The 11,753-nt window shown below is 40.2% G+C and overlaps 1 protein-coding gene across 1 annotated transcript in view; it reads left to right on the top strand.

Moving 5' to 3' along the window:
* Positions 1-11,353, top strand: part of POLR3B (RNA polymerase III subunit B) — a 79,632-nt gene extending 68,279 nt beyond the window's left edge. The window contains exon 28 of the mRNA XM_032221573.1: positions 10,713-11,353. Coding sequence (XP_032077464.1) covers positions 10,713-10,842 — 130 coding nt within the window. The 3' untranslated portion in view covers positions 10,843-11,353. The remainder of the gene's footprint in view (positions 1-10,712) is intronic.
* The last annotated feature ends 400 nt before the right edge of the window (positions 11,354-11,753 follow it).

The raw sequence follows: 11,753 nt of genomic DNA on the forward strand, positions 1-11,753 counted from the left end.
TACTGCCTGTACTACAAATAGCCTTTTTTCCTGGAAAAGATAGGAGAAGCTAGATCAATATCCTCTTTAAAATTTTATTTATTTATGTAAAGATCAATATAACTACCCTTCTTGCATATCATAACCCAGAGTGGTTTACAAACAATAATAAAGCAATAAAAAGCAATAAACCAACAAAAACTCCCAGTGTCCTCATATCCATATTTGATAAAGGGACTTTAAGGACAGTTCTTTGCATGAGGAAAGGACAATGTCTATGAAAAAAAATTAAGTGATTAGAAGAGAAGCGCCTGAAGTAAAATTTTGAAGAATAGAGAATTCCTAGGCTCTTCATCTGAAAGGATATAACAATTAGCTTCGGGAAAATAAGAACAGATATTAATATCCTTTTCAGCCAATTCCATCAGGCTTCCTGAAAATAATACAAATAGTATACTTTATTATTTCACGTTGTTTCAAGGAAATTGAATAGAGAAGTACTGAGTGGTTATCCAGCCCTCTAAGCCTGAATCTTCAAGTGATACTATACCCACAAAGATACCAAATCTGGGATAGGAGAATCAGAAGCAGGTCTTTGGTGAGTGTAGCTGACAGCAGGTCTGGTTGTAAGAGAGAAAAAATTCTTCCCTTCTCCTAAACACCATCATTTCTAAACAGATTTTTCAATTGGATTAAACTTTGGCCTGAGCCATGAAGATGATTTCTTTCAATTTCTTCACCCTGTTTTGAGGACTGATCCCTGCCTGCTTCTACTGTGCCATTTCCTTAGGCCAGTGGTGGGATTCAAATTTTTTTACTATCAGTTCTGTGGGTGTGGCTTGGTGGGCATGGCATGTCATGGTGAGTGTCGCTTGGTGGGCGTGGCAGGGGAAGGATACTGTAAAATCTCCATTCCCACCCCGCCCCAGGGGAAGGTTACTGCAAAATCCCCATTTCCTTCTGATCAGCTGGGACTCGGGAGGCAGATAATTGATGGGGGCGGGGCAGAGGTAGTATTTACCAGTCCTCCGAACAACTCAAAATTTCCGCTACCAGTTCTCCAGAACTAGTCAGAACCTGCTGAATACCATCTCTGCCTTAAATCCTTTTAAAATTAACTATGTCCCATTGGTTGGTTCCATTGTCCCTCACTTAGTTATTTCAGTGATACCTTGACAGTCATTGTTCATTGGTTCCAGGAAGCACAATGAGTACCTAACACATTTTTCCTATAAGGAATAATATGGTGAGTCACAGGTCACCTGACACTGACATGTTTTAGCTTGTGCATTGAGTAGTAAATAAACGATGAGCACCAAGACAAAATGGTTCACGTCAAAATGTGTTGAGTACCAAATTCAGTGAGTTTCAAAGCAGTTGAGTACCAAGGTACCACTGTCAAGTGCCTTGGTCTCAGTTGCAAAAATAAAGTCGGGAGGAAAGGTCTCATAATGAAATGGAACTCTCCTATGACAGGCAGATGCCAAACCAGACTGAGTAAGGGGTGGCATGGCTGCTGATAAGGGAAAAAGCCCAAAGCTTATTTTCTGCTTGGTTAGAAACCCATCTATTTATTTTGAGCCTCTTCATAATGGACATAAAATATTCAGGCTGATGGGAAACAGAAATTGGCAAAGAAACTATTATGTAAGCTTTTACGTAGTTCTATCCCATTAGTAGTGATCTGACCAGCCCATATTGTCCTATACAAGCATATTTAAATATTTTTAAAGGGCAATCACCTTCAAATTGACTCCTGGTGACTTCATAGGCATGTTAATGCAATTTTCTTGGCAATTGTATAGAAGTGGTTTCCCTTTGCTTCTTCCATGATATTATTTTGAAATACTAGTATAGTCTAACCATCAGGTAGTTTTGGGAAATATAGATTTAGCTTCTAGCTAGGTTCCACCTGCTTATCCTCTGGAGGTCATGCAACTATAATAAAAAGTTAACTATGGGGCAGATTAAGAGTGCTTATCTTATGTAAAAAGATAACTGAGGAATTATTGAAAGAGATATGAAACATCATCAAAGGAAAATACAGGTATATTCTTAGAATTTGAAAGGGGAAATCAATAATTGCCCTTCAGAGCCAGGTATTATCCTGGCAAAAAATACCAAAGATAAAAACCAACAAGAAAGATGGGTAATTATGCAAACTGCAAGGAACAAAGATGATCTCTCTCAAAAATATTAACAAATGGGGGAACATTAGAAGAAAATAAAAATAGTTAATGTTTGAAGAAGTTTAGAGAAATCTTAGAAAATTTGATCATTTAAGGAGGAGGTATACTCAAGAGTAATCTTGGGAGTTATAGATAATAAAAGCAAATGATATTAAACAATTATGGAAATAGCAAGACACCTGCTGAGAAAACTATGAAATGTAAGGAGGGAAATAGTCAATTGTCCCTGGACCAACAAAACAGAAAATAGAAAGTCATGTGATGGGAACAGATCATGGATTTTTTGAGGCAACAGATTGGATTAATGAGTGAGATCAAAGACATTATAGTATCTACCTGTTGGCACTAATTAGCTCTTTTATAAAGCCTAAGATCTTCCATTTGATTCTAGTTTTTATTTGTGATTGTGAAAAATAATTACAGTGCTACAATGAGAAATTGCATTGAATTATTAGGAAATAACAGTTAATTATTTAAACAATTATTTAAAAGAAATTTGTGTACCACAGGACACAAAATATAATATCAGAAAAGTTACTCAGTGAAAGTGAGACATAAAAGTTCTCAATCTGCCCCTCTAAAGCTGTAATTATGGTGCTTAAAGAGATGACCACGAGAACTAATGTAAAAAAAAGGTAATTGAAAGCCATAAAGGAAATGCTAAATATAAATACAGAAAATTTCTACCCACAGCTATGGCATGAAAGGAAAAATGAAAAAAAAAAAATCTTGCCATTCATTTTGTAGAATATTTAGAAAAATTGTTCTCTGCGGTGAGTTATACTACATAAATGTGGAAAATATGTTCAAAGGAAGTAATTCTGGTCTTACACTATCTGATGGTGATCATAACCTATAATTGGGTTTGTTATCCAGTTATTAGGTGATTATATGCTCTGTCTGTCAATAGTAGGAGCCAAGCAGCCCTTAATGAGCAGCACAATAGAAGCAAGGCAATTATAGCAACTCTAGATCTCTAAAAGGCCTTTGCCAGTAAGTCCAGCTTTAGTGAGGAATTGCTGTTTAAATTAGCATGCCTTGGAAAAAAACGATAGGGAAGGTAGAAAAGGAAAATATTGGATGTAGGGGTATAGCCGGAATTAGGAATCAGAAAAGTATTTCAAGTAAAGATGGTATTTGATGCTTCCAGTGGTACTTAGATTGAATGGCACTCAGATTGAAACTGTCAAGGAAATGACAACCAAACTTTGAAAATTCAGCAAATGTCATAATAGCTAGATTTAATTTTATTGCTAAATTATAAAAGACTAAATTACTTCTGGTGTTGAACTAATTCTTCAAAATATGTTGTTTATTCAGAGACTGCTCCTTTAAAGGTACAGCACCCATAGATCAACTCTTTCTGCTTGGGGATTCTGAATGCATGAGTTATTTGGAACATTACACCATAAGAGATTGAAATTGTATGCTCGGTCTAGAGTTTATCAGATGCTTTACAGTTTACTACATGCATCATGGCAGTAAAAGCTATAGAATTGTAATGTGTTAAGTGGAGTTCCAATATTTCACTTATAGTGAATCTTTAAACATTACACACATTGGGGTGGTGTCTTTTCAGATGTTGGATTCTTGTGTCACCTGAGCTTGGTTGTTTTCCTGAGGACATTTCATTATCATCATTATCAGTGCACTAAGAACCCAACAACTAAAATTCCCAGCAAATCAATTCAGTACATACTAAAGACTGGATGCTATAGTCCCATGATGGCGAACCTATGGCATGCCTGCTGGAAATGACACACAGAGCCATCTCTCCTGGCACGTGAGCCATCGCCTGTTGCTCTTCCAGGTTCCGGCATGCCAACCAGCTGGTCTTCTTGCGCACGGGAGCACTGGAAACCGGAAGAGCAGCTGCCCAGTGTGCATGCGCATGCCAAGTGGCTTCTCTTCCAGTTAGATAGACAATAGGTGTCAAAAGAATATCTCGGCCCTTTGTAGTCATCTGATATGCAAAATGTATCAGTAAGAATAATGTATAGGAATATCATCTGTCCTGCCATGAGCAAAATCCCTTCCAACATAGTTTTGGGTCTCTACATTTTCTAGAAAAGCAACAAAACCAAAGGGGAACCTACAACTATCTCTTATTACTAAAGATTAATCACATTTTTTTTGTTCATTTTGAAGTAGAAAACTTTTTAAAAATTGTGGCTAGGTTGCAGAATGGGCTTAATGTAGTTTTAAGAAAGGACGGGGGGGGGGTGGAATAAGGGAGAAAAATCCAGAAAATACTGGTTTTGCCCATTTTTCATTGCCCTGCCTACAAAATGTAACCTCTGGTTTCCAAGAGGGATGGTCATTGCTGTTCTAAGCAGAAAAGAAGCATTTTTCTACATCTCTTCACCAGCTCTTAATTGTTGGTTAGTTTTGGCCTTTCAACTTATGTTTTTCACTTTCAGTATTTTTGTATTTTAATAATTGTTAGTTGTTTACAAGAGATGATGTGGATGATTCCGCTTTTCTATTGTTGTTTTGAGTAGCTTTTCCCTCCCTCCTTCCCTTACCCCCCCCCCCCTTCTCTCCATTTTTCTCTCTTTTTTTAGGCAGGTGACATAATTAGAAGTTAGACAGGAAAGAAAGAAAAAGTTTATCAATAAAAGGTGATACAATAAGTGATAGAAATAAAGGAATATTAATGTCTACATGTTTATCTTATAAAATGAAAGTAATAATGAGAAAATGTGGAATGATAGCTTGCAACCTAATATAAATTTGTATTGTTATTAGAAATATATAAGTTAATTGAACGTAATAATTATATTTAATCTGATTAGTTTCATTTGGATTGGAATGTATGGCGCCCAGGTACCACACTGTTCACGCATTGATTTGACATTTTCATAAAAAAAATAAAAACTTTAAAAAATAATTATTATTATTAGCTGTAGGCAGTGCTCTCTGGGATTATTTTTTAGATTGTCACTTTCTATGCCTTCCTATTATGTCACCTGAAAAGTAATTTTAATCTCGTTGTACACATTGGTGAAAAACATTCAAGAAATCTCCCTTAAAACTTTTGCTTTGAAAATGTCCCTAAAAATGATGAGTGAAAACCCGGTGGCTGAATTAGTGAGCTTTTTGGATAGGCATTATCAGGGGTGGGTGGGTTATTGTTATTGTTGATGGGTTTCAGGGTATTGTTCTTGTCTCTCTGCTCTAGCAAGTACAGGTTGGGCCATTCATTGGTGCACAAATTAAGATTGAAGGGAAATCTCATTCTTCACCCCTAAATTGGAATACTATAATTAACATTTCTGTGCCACTGACTGAGAGTTTCCTTGGTAATGGAGAACTGCAGCTGAGGCTCTCACAGCACTTAAAGTGCGCCACCAATATGTTAGTACATCCATGTCCATTAAAGGTTACCATAGGTTGATTAACAGTAGAATTGAAGGGGAGGGGAAGCGAGTTCAACATTCAAAGTGATCCATCCTAAAAGTTAGAACTGGCTAATTGGGATCACACTTTCATCTATAGTGTATTTAAATGTAAAGAAATCGTAGTATCCTAAATGTAGTATGTGCATTACGGAGACCTGGTTGGGCCATGATGGGGGGTGTTCCCCTTAGTGGTGTTTCCAGGTGTTTCTTGGGCCGAGAGCCCAGGGCAGGGGCGGGGAGGTGGCGGTGGTTATTAGGAAAAGTCTTGGACCTCAGGAGGTCACTGTGTCTCAGATAGGCGGGTGTGAGTCCCTTTTTGTGAAATGGGGTCTTGGAGTTCAGGTGGGCCTTTTTGTTACATACCTGTCTCCCTGCTACATTTCATTGGCCCTGCCAGAGCTGCTGAATGTGTTAGCCGGATTGGTGGTTGATTTCCCCAGGCTTATGATCCTGGGGGATTTCAATATGCCTTCCATTGGCGAGACATCTGAGTCAGCTCGGGAGTTCATGGCTTCCATGACGGCTATGGACCTAACTCAGTTAATTCAAGACCCCACCCATAACAGAGGACACACGCTCGACCTGATTTTCATCTCTGGGCATTGGATGAATGATCTAGATTTAGGGGATATTTCTATCCAACCCTTGTCATGGTTTGATCATTTCCTCATCAGGATTGACTTCCATACTGCTACCCTTCACCACAGGGAGGCGGAACTGACTAGATGGTTCCGCCCCAGGCGCCTGATGGACCCTGAAAGGTTCCTGATGGAGCTTGGGACCTTTTTCGACCGAAGCCCTAGTGGAAGCCTGGGATAGGGTGGCCACTGGGGCCTTGGACATTGTTGTACCTTTGCGTCCTCTGACCCAGTATTGATTCTGGGTAGCTCCGGGAGATGAAATGCCAGAAAAGACGCCTAAAGAGTGGTTGGAGGGCCAGCCAGTCTGAATCTGATCGAACACTAGTAAGAATTCATATTAAATCCTACTTAATGGCGATAAAAGCGGCAAAACGGCAACATTTTTCCGCTCTTATCGCGTCCACAGATAACTGCCCAGCCGCCCTGTTTAAGGTGACCCGTTCCTTACTTAACCAAGGAACTGGGGAAGATCCCTTGCAGGGTAGGGCTGAAGAATTTGTTCAGTATCTGCAGGATAAAATCGCTCAGATTCAGACAGGCTTGGACTCTGACTGGGTAGATTTGGGCGAGTCAACGGGGGTGAATCTTGTGGAGACTATCTGGGATGAGTTTGACCCTGTGACCCCTGAGGGCATGGACAGGATTATGGGGAGACTCAGTGCTGCCACTTGTGTGCTGGACCCGTGTTCCTCTTGGTTAGTTTCGGCTTCCCGGGAGATGACACGAGGCTGGCTCCAAGCGATTACCAACACTTCATTGAGATAGGGGTTCTTTCCCACCGCCTTGAAGGAGGCAGTGGTGAGGCCCCTCCTCAAGAATCCTTCCTTGGGCCCAGCCTCTTTAGCCAACTATTGTCCGGTTTCCAACCTTCGCTTTGTAGTGAAGGTTGTCGAGAGTGTGGTAGCACGTCAGCTTCCCCAGTACCTGAATGAAGCTGCCTACCTGGATCTGTTTCAGGCGGGTTTCAGGCCTGGGTACAGCACGGAGACGGCATTGGTCACGTTGGTTGATGATCTCTGGCGGGCCCGGGACAGGGGCTGCTCCTCTGTCCTGGTCCTATTAGATCTCTCGGCGGCTTTCGATACCATCAACCATGGTATCCTATTGCAACGACTCGAGGGGTTGGGAGTGGGGGGCACCATTTTGCGGTGGTTCTCCTACCTGTCGGATCGGTCACAGTTCGAGTTGATGGGAGGACAGGGACCGACCCTGAGGTGCATCACTTGTGGGGTGCCCCAGGGGTCGGTTCTCTCACCCCTCCTGTTCAACATATATATGAAACCGCTGGGTGAGATCATCCGTGGTTTTGGGGTACGGTATCATCAATATGCTGATGATACCCAACTTTTCATCTCTACCCCAAACCACACAAACAATGCCCTCGACGTGATGTCCCGATACCTGGAGGCTGTGTGGATGTGGATGGGGAGGAACAGGCTCAAGCTCAATCCCTCCAAAACTGAGTGCCTGTGGTTTCCATCATCCCGATTTGTGCATCTTGTTCCATCTTTGATGATAGGGGGAGAAACTTTACCCCCCTCAGAGAGAGCCCGCAATCTGGGAGTCCTTCTGGCTATGCGACTTAGTTTAGAAGAACACCTGATGGCCGTGACCAGGGGGCCTTTTACCAGGTTCGCCTGATACATCAGTTGTGCCCCTTTCTGGATCGGGATGCTGTGTGCACAATCACTCATGCCCTCGTCCTTTCTCGCCTGGATTACTGTAATGCTCTCTACATGGGGCTGCCCTTGAAGAGTACCCGGACGCTTCAACTGGTCCAGAATGCGGCCACGCAGGTTATCATGGGAGTACCTAGGTGTTCCCATGTTACACCCCTTTTAGGCGGCCTGCACTGGTTGCCGGTTGTTTTCCGGGTGCGATTCAAGGTACTAATTATGACCTTTAAAGCACTCCATGGCTTAGGCCCAGGGCGAGACCACCTACTGCCACCAGTAGCCTCCCACCGTCCAGTGCAATCCCACAGAGTTGGCTTCCTCAGGGTGCCGTCGGCCAGACATTGTCAGCTAGCGACCCCCAGGGGGAGAGCCTTCTCTGTGGGAGCTCCTTCCCTCTGGAATGAGCTGCCCCCGGAGCTTCGCATAATCCCCAACCTCCGGTCCTTCCTACGCGCCCTAAAAAGTTGGCTTTTCCAGCAAGCCGGCCTGGCCTGAATAGAATAAAATATAGGATTAATTTGGTTGTTAATTTTAATTTAATTTTTAAATTTTTATTGTAAATGTCAATTGGGGTTTTTTGGGGGATACTTTATTTAATGTCCCTTTTAATTTTTGTAATATATGTTTTCTTTTATGTTGTACGCTGCCCTGAGTCCTTGGCAGAAGGGTGGCATATAAATCCAATAAACCTAAACCTAAACCTAAACCTAAAAGGAATACCTTCAATATTTCACTTGCATCATAGATAGCATGATTTGATCCCAAATTCACTATATACAATAAACAATGTACAATAAATATACACAATATACAGGAGAACTATCTCAACTATATACACCAAATATACAAGAGGACTACCTCAACTTCTGAGATTATCAAACATATTTTTTTTAAGCCACATGATGTCAGAATGTCATTCATTGCAATATCCCTTTGACCCACCAGGTCTTAAAACTTTTGCCTAAATTTGCTGAATGTCCTGGAATGTAATAGCATCTCTTCAAATTCTGGGGAAAATTTTAAATGGTGGAGTTACTGGGATGGTACCGCTGGAGTTTATGATGTCAACCCCAGAGTACAAAGGTGCCCACAATCAATCCAAAAGTTAGCCAGCCTCGACAGTACGTCAATATCTAACTTTGTCTACTAATATTTTGTTATTTATAGATGAATCTCCTTTTTTTTCCTCTTTTTTAATTTCTCATGGTTAAAAATAACATAAAAACATAAGTTTTGAATGAATCTCAGTAATTGACTAAACAATGCTTCTTCCAAAAAGCATCTGGACTCTTTGGTTTGTTTTTTCTTTGGAAACATTTTGCTTCTCATCCCAGAAACTTCTTCAGTTCTTGGATGAGAAGCAAAACATTTTCAAAGCAAAAACCAAGAAAGTCTAGTTGCCTTTTGGAAAAAGCATCTTTGGGACAACCAAAACTTGGATGATTGAGAATCTCTATAGACATTTCACTAATAGCTGATTTTGTGTAAAGTATTTATGCAGATTCTGCACTGTTACATCCCATAGTCTGTTCTTATGTTAACAAGATGTAGAATTTAATCTCCCTGAGACAATATCTCGGTGGTCCATTTGTTCTTGGGAAGGTGGAAGAGTAGCTAGAATGTTTCACTTAGAAGAATGTGGGAGATAACATTTGGGATGGAAAGCTTGAACTTCATATATTAAGTTGAACTAGCGCAATAAAAAAGTATCTAGTTAAATAAATTAGCATGCTCCTTTGCCTCTAGCAGTGGGGTTTAAGAGTGGAAGGCTGCTAGTACCAGGTATCTTTACAATGGCTATCAACTGTATCTGCCACCCTTTTTTTCCAACACTTAAGAACCACTGTTAGATCAAGGAAATCATGCTGGTATGTTTGAGAATAATGATTTTTGGTATTGGAATTTTGGAGTAAGGATAAGGGTTAATTTCATTATTTAAGCCTAGAAGTTAAAAGCATAGGAAATTAAAGTAACTCTTTAGGCAGCAGGAAATTGTAATATTGTCTTGGGGAGAAGATTCTGTAGGAGCTTCTAGGTGGTTTAGACACCATTTTATCTTTTTTAGAACCATAGGGGTGGAAGCGTCTTTGGAGGTCTTCTAGTCCAACTCTTATCCAGAATAGGACTCCTTATTCTATCTCTGACAAATGGTTGTCCAATCTTTTCTTGAAAACCTCCAGCAGTGGAACACCTACAACTTTGGGAGACAAGCTGTTCCATTGACTAATTGTTCACACAGTTGTAACGTTCCATAGATCCCAATCCCCGGTCTGTGGACAGGCACTGGCACTGGAAAAATCTCTCTCCACGGAACCAGTTTCTGGTTCCCAAAAGGTTGGGAGCCACGTCAGAGATAGTCTGTCCTCTGGGAATGTAATATAGGTACAAACTTTAGTTCTGTTGCTAAATTGTCTGTCCTGCAAAATATTTGCATAACTGGTGCGTCTTGTAAGGTTTTTATGTAAATTCTAAGAAGATAATCTTATTATTTAACAAGGGAGCCAGTTTGGGGAGCCAAGGATAAAAAAAAGTCTTTTATGAAATGGAGCCCAAAATTTACAGAATTCTTTCTCTGCTATCTTTAGAAATGTAGGCCGTCTTTCATTTTTTTCAAACTTGTGTGGAAAACTCTTGTACTTGTTGATTTATGGGTATGTTTATTAAGGCCACTGAGCCCCATGTAACTTGCCTTTTATAGCTATTGTGCTGGGACTCTTGGGACGTAAAAGGGAGGTAATTTTAAAGAAACGTGAAATAGCTACGGTACTCGTGAGGTGTTTGTATAATGTGCAAAGAAAATAACACCCTATTTTTCCTATCTTTTAGGTGCCATTACTGCAAATCTTCATGCCACGTCTCTTCTCTCCGTATACCATATGCGTGTAAGCTTCTATTCCAAGAACTTCAATCTATGAACATTATACCCAGATTAAAATTGTCCAAGTACAATGAATAAACAAATGACAAGCAAAGAAAGAAGAAGCTGGTGGAAATGTAATCAAAACAAGTTCAAGTGGAAGTGCTAAACCACATAGGCCACAAGTTCCTCTTGGTTTTCTTTTCTCTCTTTGGCTGGGAAACAGTCCTCAAGAGAATGTTAGAAGCTGCAAGGGCAAGACTCAAGCTGTGTTTATCTGTGACAAACAACAAGAGGTTTTGTATAGAAGATGGAAAAGGAAATAGATGCAGCGTCTTGGTATCCTTTGAACTGAGGGAAAGCCCTACAGATTAGCCATTTGTAACAGAACAAGCAACATAAATGCAAGCATACATAAATAAATAAACATTTGGAATAGCAATACACTGGTAAAATCTATGAAGTTTAAAGGATCAACTTTTGATGTCTTGGTGACTGAAATGTAATTTTTAATAAGTGGAGGTTCTTTTCCCGTACCAAGTTTAGTTTTTTTTTAAAGTTATTCACTGAGATTGGAAATTAATAAAATAATTAAAAGATATTGTCCAATTTTGGTTTTAGTGGCCAAATGTCTTATGCATCTATATGGATAACAATATTACTAATAGTTGTAAACAGGATTGAGGCAGCTACCTGTTGTAAAGTAGGCTGCCCTTTCTTGTCTGTGGTGTTCTATAGCAGGGGTCTTCAACCTTGGCAACTTGTAAGACTTGTGGACTTCAACTTCCAGAATTCCTCAGCCAGCTTTGCTTTTTCCAACATTTCAGCTGTTCCCAATCCACAAGGCAAATATGTCCTTTAAGTGTTATATTAACAAATGTGTGCTCTAGCAAAGCAGATGAAATAATTTTTGTATGAACCATAAAGAGTGCTAAAGATTTTGCCCACCATTTGGGTGAAGTCAACGTCTGAAGATATCAGTCTGGCTGTATTACCCTGTTTCCCTGAAA

Source organism: Thamnophis elegans, chromosome 7, assembly GCF_009769535.1.
Source record: "Thamnophis elegans isolate rThaEle1 chromosome 7, rThaEle1.pri, whole genome shotgun sequence".
NCBI lineage: Eukaryota > Metazoa > Chordata > Lepidosauria > Squamata > Colubridae > Thamnophis > Thamnophis elegans.